Source organism: Saccostrea cucullata, unplaced genomic scaffold, assembly GCF_032062105.1.
Source record: "Saccostrea cucullata isolate Sc308-1 unplaced genomic scaffold, CSIRO_AGI_Scuc_v1 ctg347, whole genome shotgun sequence".
NCBI lineage: Eukaryota > Metazoa > Mollusca > Bivalvia > Ostreida > Ostreidae > Saccostrea > Saccostrea cuccullata.
In genome coordinates this window covers 187,658-201,849 of record NW_026933200.1, presented here as the reverse complement: position 1 = coordinate 201,849, position 14,192 = coordinate 187,658, and the positions used below count along the sequence as shown (strand labels likewise).

The window sequence follows — 14,192 nt, the reverse complement described above, 5'->3', positions numbered from 1 at the left end:
CTCAAGAACCACTGGGCCAGGAAAGATGAAACTCATGTGGAATCATCCTCAGGTAGTGTAGATTCAAGTTTGTTCAAATCATGACCCCTAGGGGTAGGATGGGGCCAAAATGGACGATCAAAGTTTTACAGAGTAATATATAGGAAAAATCTTCTTCTCAAGAACCACTGGACCAGGAAAGATGAAACTCATGTGGAATCATCCTCAGGTTAGTGTAGACTCAATTTTGTTCAAATCATGACCCCCGGGGGTAGGGTGGGGTCAAAATGGCCGATCAATGTTTTACATAGGAATATATAGGAAAAATTTTATTCTCAAGAACCATTGAGACAGGAAAGATGAAACTTCTGTGGAATCATCCCTAGGTAGTGTAGATTCAAGTTTGTTGAAATCATGACCCCCGGCGGTAGTGTGGGGCCATAATGGCCGATAAAAGTTTTACATAGGAATATCTAGGGAAAACTTTTAAAATCTTCTTTTCAAGTATTTTAAAGCCATGCTTAGTAATATTTATAGGGAATCATCCTCAGGTAGTGTAGATTGAAGTTTGTTCTAATCATGACCCCCCGGGGGGTTAAAATTCAAGCCCCCTCCTCCCCCCCCCCTTGGTAAACTTTCAGTTCTGATCTGATGTGTGCTTTTTCTTAGCCAATTGCTCAGGTGAGCGATGTGGCCCCTGGGCCTCTTGTTTCCCAACCTTACTTATACTACAGAAATTGTTCATTGAAAGGTTGGTTGGCCCCCCAGTTTTTTGTGATATTAGGAAAAGGTAGTATTGCAGGTCAAAAAATTGGTAATGAAAGAAGTTGGCATTGAAAAAAAAAGATTGCTCTTAACACCCCCCCCCCCCCACCCACCCCGAAATAGGATTTTCGACTTTGGGCAACTTTTCTTTCCTTTTTTTTTTTTTTGCTTGTCAACTTTTTCAGTTAAGTAACAAAAATTCTCTTGCTGCCCCCCTTTCAAAAACGATGCTACGTGGCTGTTATAGATACCAGATATTAAAAAAAAATGAATAAAAATTAATATATCCTTCCACCCAACTTCTTGCTTTATTCTGATTGCAAAATCATACATCTGTTATCGTGTAACACAGGTCCAACTACACAAAAAATACTTCTCAGAAAAAGTGTGACCCACCCCCCTTCACGTACCATCGGCCTGCTACAGACAGCTGTGCCTTTGTTGAAATGCGGTCAATTAATGCATAATTTTGACAATGCATAATTATAATAAAAGAAAAGACTTGCCTTGTCTTAAAGAGAAAGTAAAATAGGACATAAATAAAAATGAAACATCAAAGTCAGCTCTTTATTTCAGTCATTTGTCAGCATACTTTACAAAATTAAGAACAGTGAAAACTATGCATTTTTCAGTCACATATAAAATTAATGTTTGATATTTAGTGGATTTAATTTTTTGCGGTTGATGAATTATACGAAGAAAAAAAGGAATTTGACTGAAAAAAGGACCCCGAATAAACCTTGAAAATTAAATGGGATAATTTTTAAAAGATATAAAAATCTTGAATGAAAGAACATTAGGGGTAGATTGAAGAAAACGTTTTTTTTTTCCTCTTATGTAACTGGGTTTCTACGCACTTGGAAGTAAGAACTAGCCGTCCGACTTTTAAGTGTTGATATTTGAAAGCAGATGTTTTTTGAACGTTTGAAAAATTGAACTTGGTTGAGTAATTTACGATCTTGAACCCTCTCTACATGAGGAGCTTGTTATCCTCCGCCGTCACAGTTAGTTAGGAGGGGAGCTCTCGCCAGGCAGGATATTGGACAGATACAAGATGACTTCCGATCTCCCTGACATTGAAGGTAAGAATTTAAACAAATTGTCACTCTGTTTTAATGTTAAAGAACGTTTATAAATAATTTTTGGATGAAAACATTAAAATTACATAGAAAGTTAAGGAAGCATGAGAAAAACTGAAACAGTATTTTTATGAAAGAAGTTGAAAAGTAAAGCTTAGTAGCTTTGGTTTGGGGGGATAAAGGGCTTTTCTGAATTTTTTTGTTAATAAAAACGTTTATTGAACGAAAGAAATGATACAAAATTTCATTGAAAGTCAAGATGCATTTTTAGCATTTCATTTTTATTTCATTATATAAATATCTTAAATGAATATTATTTGTTATAAAGTATATAATTCTACAAATAACGCTCCCCCACCCCGAAAACCCCGCTTACCGTTTGTGTGTGTGTGTGGGGGGGGGGGGGGGGGCGAATTTCTATGTTTCGCCTGAGACAAAATTAGAATAACATTATTAAAACGTCCGCTTTGAATCGATTTTTAAAACCTTCTGAACACATGTTACTGGTAATTCTTCATTTAAAAAAAAATAGATAGAGAAGGTCTGATAACCTAAGCATCCTGCCACCAGGGACCCCGGGCCGGGGGGTCAGTCACGTACCTACAGCAAAACCAGGCTCCAGAAAGTTCTTTGATTTCGTGGGATCTTAAAACATACCAGTGTAAACAGGGCTTATGAAGTCTTTTTAGAAGGATTTGATCTAAAAGACAAGACGCACTAAAATAAATGTCTGCTTTTGAAAATCAAAAGATTAAAAAGAAGTAAAGGTAGTTCTGAAAGTTTTACTTATCTTCGTGGTGGGGGTGCTTATTTAACCTAGGGTTAAGTTGACTTTCTGGATGCCTACAAGAAATTCTTCTCTTTAAAATCACCGTCTTGATCACATAATTTTAACAACTCTCATTATCTATTTTTTTTTAAAGACAGGGTTTATGATTTATGTTAATAGCAAAATCATTTGTTTTAAAGTAAAGCTATTTTTTTTAAATGATTAAGAAAGAAAAAATTATTTCCTTCTTTCGTCCATTTGCATAAAATTATATTGATTGGTAAATATTTGTTTACAGAGAACATGTTTTCTCTCTCTCTCTCTCTCTCTCTCTCTCTCTCTCTCTCTCTCTCTCTCTCTCTCTCTCTCTCTCAGTGTATTCTTATTCAATAATTCCACTAAAAAAATAAGTTCAATTGTTTAAAATATTTTTAAAGGAAGCTGGGATGGATTCTAATTTAATTATAACTGAAACTTCTTGTTGAAAATACAACGAAGAAACCAAAAATTACGTCAATTAGAAGGAAATCGCCTTGACATGAATTTTAATTCATCAAAATAATTAAACTGACAGTCTGGGAGATTCTTTCTGTCTGAAAGCTCTTCATCTTATTACATAACAGGCCAGTTAGCCTCCTCGCGGTATCTGATAAGACTCCTACACCACTCTCATTCTCAGCACTAAATCAGATCTCTGATATACTGCCATGCAACAGGACGGAAAATGAAAGGTTTAAATCAACTTAAAAAGTTTATGTGTTTATAATCAGATACCAGACATACTTAAAATTCTTTCAACACAGCAGCTGCATCTGTAATCCACAGCATAAATAAAAGCTATGTGGATTCATTTAAAGGTACATCATTTTTCTTAGTTAAATGAAGAAAATAAATTGAATGACTTAATCTTTTTCTTTTTGTTTTTTTTTTCGGGGGGGGGGGAGGATTTCTTTAATGTAAACAAATAAAGAAATTTAAGATGCAGTGTGCTATTTCTTTTTTAAAATATGTCGAACTTGTTTATTCTTTCAGCTAATTGTTAGCTTTTTGCTCGATTTTTTCTCTTTCAGATATGAAAGAAGTGTTCGATTTGTTTGACTTTTGGGATGGTCGAGATGGACTGATCGATGCCGTAAAGTTGGGAGACCTACTTCGATGTTGTGGATTCAACCCAACAAATGCACTCATCTACAAAAATGGGGGAACCAAGAGAATGGGTACTTATTGCGAGAAAGGCGAATACACAGGGAAAGAAATGGGACATTCAATATGAAAGATATAGTATTATACACATAAATACATCTGTGCAATATATATTTCAATCAATCAATGAACCTTGTGATATTATCAATCGAGGTAAAAAAATCTCCGACATGTAAATACCGGAAAGTAATTTTAAATTAGAACCATTACCAATGATATCCTCTCCCCTTGTCACAAATGTCCACTACAACGGAGAGAATTCTCCAATACTGTTTGAACCTCACTATACATGTACAGTACTTTACTATATGTATATGTACTTTACTTCTTATTTCAGGAGAGAAACAGTACACCATGGAGCAGTTTTTATCCATTGTCCGACAAGTCGTCAAAGAAAGAGACACTGGATCGTTCAAGGAGTTCATGGAGGCTTTCAAATCTTTCGACAGGGAGGGGCAAGGCTATATCTCCCTGGGGGAGGCGAGACACGTCCTTACATCAATGGGTAAGTAGGGACATGGCAAAAGAAATTAGTCAAATGGCAACAGATTTTAAAAGATTGCAAAAATGTTGATGGGTTTTGTCCCACCCATGACAAAACAACACCGTTAAATGTGTGGATTGCATGCATTACAGGCGACCGTTTAACAGACGAGGAACTGGAAGATATCTTACAGAGCATTGACCTGGATGTTGACTACGAGGGAAACATTAAATATGAGGGTAGGTCATCTCTAGGGTCAAATGCCAATCTCAGATACCTAAAGGGTCAAATATCAAGGTTAGACAGAGTACACATTATCAACATGTTATATGTCAGAGACTGAGATATCTCTATACAAGGTTAAAGGTCAAGGATACACAGAGGAAACATTAAATCTGAGGGAACGTCAAGGTCGGGGTCAATTGTCAGTCTAATAAATGAAATGTCAAGGTTATATAGGTTGAACATTACATACGATGGTAAGCCATTAGTTCGCAGGTTCAAATGTCAATATTGAAGTCCATACACAGGTCAAATGTAAAGTTTGCTCAAGTCATCATTAGATCAAATATCATTGCCAGCTATCTCTTCAGAGATAAATGACAAGGTTATACAATGGGAAGTGCTGTCAAGGCCAAATGCCAATATCAGTGTCTCCACATGGAGTTAATCGTCGAGTAAAGAGAAATATATTAAATATAAGGGTAAGTCTATACCAATGGTCAAGATATCAGCGAAATTGGACTTCTTCATCGTTTGTCATGTCAACGTTATTAAAAGCTCATAAAGACCCAATAGAGAAACCCATCAGGACCATAACAAAGATACATAGGCATTGCAAGTGATGTCGGTGTCATATGTCAAAGATAAGGGACAAAGGAACAAAGGTAAAAAAAAAAAATTGATAAAAATATAAAAAATCAAGACTTGAAAGAAAAATTGTACATAAACCATATTTACAGTTCTCTACAAATGCTACTCTTAGTTGTTCCACGACTTGGTGAAGTTCTTTAATAGCGACGAGAAAAAAAATCGGAAAGTTTTTTTCATCTTTGCAGAATTTGTAAAGAAAGTCATGAAGGGACCGCCAGAGGGAAAGCCCGAGTTTACATATTGAAAGGCGAGGGACTCTGGACAGAACGGAGAGAGTAAACGGCGCGGATCTATAAGGCGTGGGATCTGCCATCTGAAAAATAGTTAATATCCTGTATCCATTCATTGTATCTGTACAATACTTTTACACACGGTGTCTATCAGCACTGACTTTTGTAGATGAGATATTTATGTATCAACCATGTATTTATTGAATTTCGTATAAAGTACAATTGTATGTATATAATTTTTTATATTTTGAATAAAATATCTGTATTGTAATGTCATTCAGTGGATTAAAACGCATATTTTGTGCTGAGTCCGAATATTGGGTCAACCCAAAGTCCAAGCATTGACCTAATAAGCAATAACTATAACTATGGCATATAAGATTCACCATTGGATTATTCCGTCGCCTTTGTACAAAATGTACGGTGTACATAATGAATGATTCGCATTCTCATGATAATCGCCCAATAAAATTCTTTGTCTTGTAACATTTTGTTTTTCTGAAGTTTTTGTCTCTGAATTGTGACCATGGCCTTGTACAATGACCTTTTAGCGGGATGGTATCCATCATATCCTATGATTACATTCAAAGACCAGGGCAAATAAAATCTTTAAAGGTTATTATACATACTGTAAAATAATACACTCAATCTTAACAAAAATTGAACGTGAATGTGAAAAACCTATTTCGTACGTGTATGTGTGGGGACTGGGAGGGGATGGGGGTTATAAGCACTCACTTCTAAAGCTTCATATCTATGACTTTTTCCGGGGCACTGTTTTCCAAAAAGGTCTGTGTTTTCCGGGGGGGGAGGGGGGTCAAGGTCAGTTTAAGTTGATAGAATATACATGTTACAGTGAATATGTGTAATCAGGAATTTCATGTGTTACTGAATGTTTGGAAATACATGGAATTCCTCCTCTGCTGAGGAAATACACTTTTACTGATTTCAGTTAGGAAACACGTTTTTACTTTTTTTTTTTTTCAAATATCAATTTGCATTTCCAATAGAATTTTTTTTAATACTACTAGTATGTATTTCTATTTCCTTAAACGGTCAGCAAAACATTTTACTGAATGGTTTAGGAAATACATGCAGTGAAATTCCTGATTTCACATATTTAATGCAACATACATTTCATGAGCGGCTGTAGAGTCCCCCCCCCCCCCCCCCGAAATTTGCAAAGTTATTAAATGTTTATATATTAAACCAGCAAAAAAACTTAAAATATGTTCAAAGTCATGAAGTATAGCGAACGACCCCCCACCCCACCATAGAAATAGGGTTTTCACGTTTGGGAAAGTGTGTAAGTATACAGAAATTTCGAGGTTGATTCTTTTTTTTAATTGACTGTGATGGACCCCCCCCCCCCCTTGGAAAAAAAATCCTGGATCCGCGCCTGCATTTAATAACTCTGCAAATTCTGGGGTACCCAGATAATAAAATAATATGGGACTTTTTAATTATTTATCAATCAGTAAATGTGGTCTTATTTGTATTTTGTGATCAAACATGTACCACTGCGCCAAGGGAATATCCAACAATACAGATTCCAATGAGAAACCTGACTATGGTGGTAGAATTTCTCTACAGCACCGATCCATTTCGTAAATTGAAAAAAAATTAACATTGAGCATAACTTTTGAACAGTAAGTACCAGAGTCTTTATATTTCACAGATTTATTCCTTATGACAAGGCCTTCTTCTTTGACCTTGACCCAGGAGTTTGACCTACTTTTGAAAAACTTAAACCTTAGCATATACTTTTTGAACACTTGGTGCTAGGGCTTTGATATTTCTCACATGTGTTTCTTATAAGAGGTCTTCCTCTGTATACCTTGTCCCTCTGACTTTGATTTTGACCTACATTAAAAAAAAAAGGCCACTGGCCAATCAATTATGAATTTAAGTGCTTTAGCTTTCACATTTCACATGTACAAGTATATATTTGATGAGACAAGTTCTTTCTTTGGGAAGCAATATGTTTTATCTCTTGACTTTGGAATTTGACTTGAAACTTCAACCTTTGTCAAAAGCTGCGATACGAGGGCTTCAGTGTTGCATCAACTTCTTGGATTATTCCGGAAACAATACACGGAATGTTTTTCAACTCATATATATTTCAAGTCACGTGACAAATTGTTTACTTCCGGCAAGCTGCATCAGATAGCTTCCCGCCAAACAAAGAATAATTTCAGGTAATTTTTATTCAATTATGGCACTTACAAACATTATTTTGAAAGAATTATTCCTTTCTTTTGCCAATGAAAGTGCTGTTTAAGTATTTTTTTCCAAAGCGAATACATTGTATGTGAATTATTACACAAAATACATCTGCATCACTTCACCGATTTCAGCAGAGTATCGAAAATGGAATAATTACATGACAAATGCTTCGTGGACCGATTTTGAGTTTACCTTTTCTTATATGTCTTTTAATAAAAATTTTATTTGAATAATTAATCAATTTTTGGTTTAACGGTACTTTCCGAATGTCCTTAGCTATGTAGCAGGTCTGGTGTTCATATAGCCTGTACTTCGCGTTGTGTTTATTTTTGTTTTGAGACGACTTTCTGAATATAAGACCTCTACATTAGATTATACCTTGGAAATATTTGTAAATTGTAATGAACTATAAAAGAAAATAAGATTAACAAGACTACAATTTATTACCAATCTTAAAGTACGTTATAATAGTACACAATATGCAGACCTTATTTCCCCAACCCAAATATGGTCTAACTTAACCCAAATATAGTCTAACCTAAGTAGTAATATAATTTAATTAAGACAGACGATAAATTTTATTTTTGTGCAAAAAAGTGCTGTACTTGTATGCATACTTGCCAACGATTCCAGTATATGAAGAGTTTAGCTAGCGAAACCAGCTGTCTCCCTCCCCGATCTAATAGTTACATAGCTTTATATATGAAAAAGGAACAAAAGAAACTGTCAAAAACCTTATTGGCCAAAAGATAAAAGTGGGCGTTTCCAAATAAAACGTTTTTTTTTAATTTTCACATCGGGATCGAAATGTAATAATTATGAAAACGTAAATAAACCTTTTAATCTGTCACAGCTATATCAGATTGGAAAATATTCTTTTAGCTGAACAATACAAACAGTGCAGACATTAAGTAACTTAGTATAAATTTTTGTCGGTCAAAATGCTGCAAAATTTTATTTTTGCCTGAATTTGACAATGTTAACTATTATTCCAAGAAAATACAATGTTGTCAAAAAGTGCGAAAGGCTACTGTACTTGTATGACGAAAAAAATCAGTATTTTCATTTCTTTGTAGAATGCGGGGTGCAAGGAAGGCAAAGACCAAAGCAAAGTCTAGTGTACAGGGGGCATTTGTAGAGGCCACATCAGATTTGCCAATGTAAGAATTTTGTTGAAATTCAGAATTAATTTAGAAGGGGCAATAGTTAATTATAATATGTTGTAAATGTTTAGGTTTTTGTCTAAGGCATAATTGTTTTTTGTCCTTTGAATGGAGTTCAATTAATCTTAATTCAGAATTATCTATTCTTTACATTTCTGTAGAACGTTTATGTCTAAAATATTTATAAGAATTTTTTAATGTAGTTAGTCAGTTGTTAGTTAACCTAATCATATTGAATTACTTTCAGACCAGAAAATGACTCTGACAGTGACTTTGAGGAGCCCATGTCAGTATCTGGGGCCGGCAGTGGTAGAGGGAGGAAAAGGGGGTCCGGCCGAGGGGGCAGCGTAAGTATGGGAAAAAAAAAACAATGTGGAATTGTACATGTTGTACAAAGTAATGATTTCTTTCCATTGGTTTTCATGAAGAAGAAGCAATGCTATTTAAATAATTTTTTGAAATTTTCAGGCTGTAAAGCGACCCAGACAAACTGGAGCTTCAGGGCGGAGCAGAAAAAAGAGTGGGGATGACGAAGACACAGGGACAGGCTCGCTGTTTGACATCGTGAAGAGTGGAAAGGCAACACTGCAGGTAAATGTACATGTAAAGGGATGGAATGATAGGTTGGCATTCATGAAATAAAGTGAAATAATTTTAGTTCGGATTCACTCTAAATCAGAAGTAATAGGCACACAAAAGATTTTGTTGTCACTTTATCATTACTTCCTTGATTTGTAAATGACAAAACATCTGGAGGACAGAAATAAATTCTGTTCGACATGGAGTAAAATAAAGTATTGTCAGTTTGCTCTGACTAATACAAAAGTTAGTTAAAACTTTTATCTGCTGTTTGTAGAACACAGTTGACGAATGGATTGAATCCTACAAGAATGACCGTGACACAGCCCTGGTGGAACTCATTCAGTTTTTTATCCAGGCCTCAGGCTGTAAAGGAACCATAACTCCGTTTATGTATGCTAACCAAGAACATGCTGAGATCATTCGTAAAATGACAGAGGAATTTGACGAGGTTTTCAACTCTCTATCATTTTCTTCAGTTATCAGTTCTGGTTTCATCATTCGATGATTTTAGTTCATTTTCACTTCTTTTCATGTTTTTTTGTCCCTGAATCAAAATTGAAATGTTCTTGAAGTATAACATGTTGTTATGAGTATGCTTTCACATATTCCACATTTCATAAACTTTGGAAAATTTTATCTGAGAAACCTACATGGAAATAAACACTGTACATTGACCTGCATGTATAACGTTTGTAATTTTGTGATAACTATCCTTCAGGACAGTGGAGACTACCCTCTGATTATGTCAGGCCCCAACTGGAAGCGGTTCCGGGTGAATTTCTGTGAGTTTGTGCAGGTGCTTGTTCGACAGTGTCAGTACAGTATCATCTATGACCAGTACATGATGGACAATATCATCTCTCTTCTGACCGGACTGACTGACTCCCAGGTCCGCGCCTTCCGTCACACCAGTACCCTGGCAGGTAAGCTGTACTGACCGTCACACCAGTACCCTGGCAGGTAAGCTGTACTGACCGTCACACCAGTACCCTGGCAGGTAAGCTCTACTGACTGTCACACCAGTACCCTGGCAGGTAAGCTCTACTGACCATCACACCAATACCCTGGCAGGTAAGATCTACTGACCATCACACCAGTACCCTGGCAGGTAAGATCTACTGACCATCACACCAATACCCTGGCAGGTAAGATCTACTGACCATCACACCAGTACCCTGGCAGGTAAGATCTACTGACTGGACTGACCGACTAATGTGTCAGAGCCTTCTGTCACACCAGTATCCTGGCAGGTAAGCTCTACTGACTGTCACACCAGTATCCTGGCAGGTAAGCTCTACTGACTGTCACACAAGTACCCTGGCAGGTAAGCTCTACTGACTGTCACACCAGTACCCTGGCAGGTAAGCTCTACTGACCGTCACACCAGGACCCTGGCAGGTAAGCTGTACTGACCGTCACACCAGTACCCTGGCAGGTAAGATCTACTGACTGTCACACCAGTACCCTGGCAGGTAAGCTCTACTGACTGTCACCCCAGTACCCTGGCAGGTAAGCTGTACTGACCGTCACACCAGTACCCTGGCAGGTAAGCTGTACTGACCGTCACACCAGTACCCTGGCAGGTAAGCTCTACTGACCGTCACACCAGTACCCTGGCAGGTAAGATCTACTGACCGTCACACTAGTACTCTGGCAGGTAAGCTGTACTGACCGTCACACTAGTACTCTGGCAGGTAAGCTCTACTGACCGTCACACCAGTACCCTGGCAGGTAAGATCTACTGACCGTCACACTAGTACTCTGGCAGGTAAGCTGTACTGACCGTCACACTAGTACCCTGGCAGGTAAGCTCTACTGACTGTCACACCAGTACCCTGGCAGGTAAGATCTACTGACCATCACACCAGTACCCTGGCAGGTAAGATCTACTGACTGTCACACCAGTACCCTGGCAGGTAAGATCTACTGACTGTCACACCAGTACCCTGGCAGGTAAGCTCTACTGACTGTCACACCAGTACCCTGGCAGGTAAGATCTACTGACCGTCACACCAGTACCCTGGCAGGTAAGCTCTACTGACCGTCACACCAGTACCCTGGCAGGTAAGATCTACTGACTGTCACACCAGTACCCTGGCAGGTAAGATCTACTGACTGTCACACCAGTACCCTGGCAGGTAAGATCTACTGACCGTCACACCAGTACCCTGGCAGGTAAGATCTACTGACCGTCACACCAGTACCGTGGCAGGTAAGATCTACTGACCAACTCATGAGTCTGAGCCTACTGTCACACCAGTTACTCTGGCAGGTATGTTCTGAAGACCAGACTGACTGACTCCAAGGTCAAAAGCTTCCATCACACTGTGTACTCTGGCTCGCAAGAGTTGTCAAAGAGTAGAGTTATTTCTAGAGTCTTCTTTAAACAATTCAGCTGAAGTGAGAGTTTGAAATCTATCAATTTTCAAGGCATTTTATGTGGGTTAAATGTTACTTCATGCAAAATTGAAAGGATAAGGTGGCAAAAGATATAAAAGAAATTTATATGTGAAAGAATATAGTCTAATAAATGTTCACTGCTGCATAGATTAAACATGAATTTTCTTGTATTTCAGCTATGAAGTTGATGACAGCTTTAGTGGATGTAGCATTAAATCTCAGCATAAACTTGGATAACACACAGAGGCAATACGAAGCCGAGAGACAGAAACAACAACCAAAGAGAGCCAACGATCGACTGGAGATGTTGTTACAGCGAAGACAAGAGGTAGGTAGACTTGAGTCATAAAAAGTGAAGACAAGATAAGTCAACTCAAATAAACAATTCCAGCCATAAGTACAAAAGAGAAACCATTTGGCTGGTGATGATGTAACTGTGGAAACGGAAAAGACAGATGTACACCTGCGTAGTTGTCTCACACTTGATTTTCTTTATTTCAGCTGGAAGAGAATCAAGCTGAAATCAGAAACATGTTGACCTACATCTTTAAGGGAGTTTTTGTCCACAGATACAGGTAGCATATGTAAATTAAACCTTGTGTTATTACTGTTGTATAATTTGTGTCAATATTTTTCATTGAATTAAATGTTAAAATTATAGGATTACTGTCAATCTTTATTCTCAAATATAAAATTAAAATTTTGTTATATTTCCAAAGCAATCTTGAACGTAATAAATTCCTTGGATGCACATAGCAAAGTAATATATTTCAGCACCATAGAAAACCTATGATTTGTATTATATGGTTTTATCATGTCATTTCCATTCAAAATCCAATAAGAAAAATTATTAAGCCATATATTTAATTGCTTATTGTATTATTATCCCTAATGAGAATGTTATTCATACTAAAATAAAGGTCCAAATTGCTGATATTGTGATAAAATATTTAATTTTATTTTTCTCATCAAACTGACTCATTTAATTTAAACATTAAATGATTTTAGGGACTCGCAGCCAGAGATACGGTCCATCTGTATGTCAGAGATAGGGATCTGTATCATTAACTGTTATATGATTTCAGGGACTCGCAGCCAGAGATACGGTCCATCTGTATGTCAGAGATAGGGATCTGTATCATTAACTGTTATATGATTTCAGGGACTCGCAGCCAGAGATACGGTCCATCTGTATGTCAGAGATAGGGATCTGTATCATTAACTGTTATATGATTTCAGGGACTCGCAGCCAGAGATACGGTCCATCTGTATGTCAGAGATAGGGATCTGTATCATTAACTGTTATATGATTTCAGGGACTCGCAGCCAGAGATACGGTCCATCTGTATGTCAGAGATAGGGATCTGTATCATTAACTGTTATATGATTTCAGGGACTCGCAGCCAGAGATACGGTCCATCTGTATGTCAGAGATAGGGATCTGTATCATTAACTGTTATATGATTTCAGGTCACTCGCAGCCAGAGATACGGTCCATCTGTATGTCAGAGATAGGGATCTGTATCATTAACTGTTATATGATTTCAGGGACTCGCAGCCAGAGATACGGTCCATCTGTATGTCAGAGATAGGGATCTGTATCATTAACTGTTATATGATTTCAGGGACTCGCAGCCAGAGATACGGTCCATCTGTATGTCAGAGATAGGGATCTGTATCATTAACTGTTATATGATTTCAGGGACTCGCAGCCAGAGATACGGTCCATCTGTATGTCAGAGATAGGAATTTGGATGAAGAAGTATCCTAACATGTTCCTGGATGATGGCTATCTCAAGTATGTGGGGTGGACATTGTATGACAAGGTAAGTAACTCTAAATAACGAATGCCTGAGTGATAATGGTGTAAATCCATTTTCTATATTGCTTTTAAAAAGATAGATATATTTATTGTCACTGGCTTCATATAACTCTTAGACTTCTGGTAATTGTGTGGATATTGTATTTTATTTTGGTTACTTATTTTCAAAATAATTATATTCTGCCTGTTATATTTATAGCATTGTCCATCATATAAATGTAAACTTGTTTATGTCTTTTCAGAATGGAGATGTACGTCTTTGTTGCCTGAAGAGTCTTCAATCTTTATATGAGACAGAAGAACTGGCCACAAAGATGGAACTGTTTACAAACAGGTTCAAGGTTAGTAAGCTTTCCTGGTTTTCAGAATTATAATTGTAAAAAATAAATGTTCTAAATAACAAAAAATTTTTTTGAATTGACTATATGAGTATTATGGCTTGCTCATTTGATGGTGAGTGTTGAGATAAATTCTGTCTTTTTAGGACCGTATTGTGGAGATGACCTTGGATAAAGAACACGAGGTGGCCGTCCAAGCCATTAAACTGGTCATCAGTATCCTCAAGTAAGTATACAACATATTCCGTATATTTCTGTGTTTATTATAAACGTCTTGAA

The 14,192-nt window shown here is 37.1% G+C and overlaps 2 protein-coding genes across 6 annotated transcripts in view; both read left to right on the top strand.

Moving 5' to 3' along the window:
• The first annotated feature begins 1,700 nt into the window (after positions 1 to 1,700).
• On the top strand, positions 1,701 to 5,658 carry LOC134237641 (myosin, essential light chain, adductor muscle-like). The gene is made up of 5 exons (XM_062719780.1): positions 1,701 to 1,826; positions 3,663 to 3,809; positions 4,133 to 4,300; positions 4,432 to 4,518; positions 5,338 to 5,658. The coding sequence occupies exons 1-5, from the start codon at positions 1,799 to 1,801 to the stop codon at positions 5,394 to 5,396; spliced, it is 489 nt and encodes a 162-aa protein (XP_062575764.1). The 5' UTR covers positions 1,701 to 1,798; the 3' UTR covers positions 5,397 to 5,658.
• Positions 5,659 to 7,509: 1,851 nt separating this feature from the next.
• The window catches only part of LOC134237627 (cohesin subunit SA-1-like), a 54,636-nt gene continuing 47,953 nt past the window's right edge, over positions 7,510 to 14,192 (top strand). For all 5 annotated transcript variants that reach the window (XM_062719754.1, XM_062719753.1, XM_062719752.1 and 2 more), the window contains exons 1-11: positions 7,510 to 7,580; positions 8,685 to 8,768; positions 9,019 to 9,118; positions 9,240 to 9,362; positions 9,628 to 9,801; positions 10,072 to 10,276; positions 11,930 to 12,081; positions 12,255 to 12,328; positions 13,456 to 13,579; positions 13,818 to 13,916; positions 14,060 to 14,139. In XM_062719754.1, coding sequence (XP_062575738.1) covers positions 8,686 to 8,768; positions 9,019 to 9,118; positions 9,240 to 9,362; positions 9,628 to 9,801; positions 10,072 to 10,276; positions 11,930 to 12,081; positions 12,255 to 12,328; positions 13,456 to 13,579; positions 13,818 to 13,916; positions 14,060 to 14,139 — 1,214 coding nt within the window. In that variant the 5' untranslated portion in view covers positions 7,510 to 7,580; position 8,685. The remainder of the gene's footprint in view (positions 7,581 to 8,684; positions 8,769 to 9,018; positions 9,119 to 9,239; positions 9,363 to 9,627; positions 9,802 to 10,071; positions 10,277 to 11,929; positions 12,082 to 12,254; positions 12,329 to 13,455; positions 13,580 to 13,817; positions 13,917 to 14,059; positions 14,140 to 14,192) is intronic.

Bases quoted from the DNA above. Each gene is read 5' to 3' on its own strand.
- LOC134237641 (XM_062719780.1), top strand. From the start codon at position 1,799: ATGACTTCCGATCTCCCTGACATTGAAG. The intron at 3,810-4,132 runs GTACTTATTGCG...TTCTTATTTCAG, and splicing joins TGGGGGAACCAAGAGAATGG to GAGAGAAACAGTACACCATG. The intron at 4,519-5,337 runs GTAGGTCATCTC...TCATCTTTGCAG, and splicing joins GGGAAACATTAAATATGAGG to AATTTGTAAAGAAAGTCATG.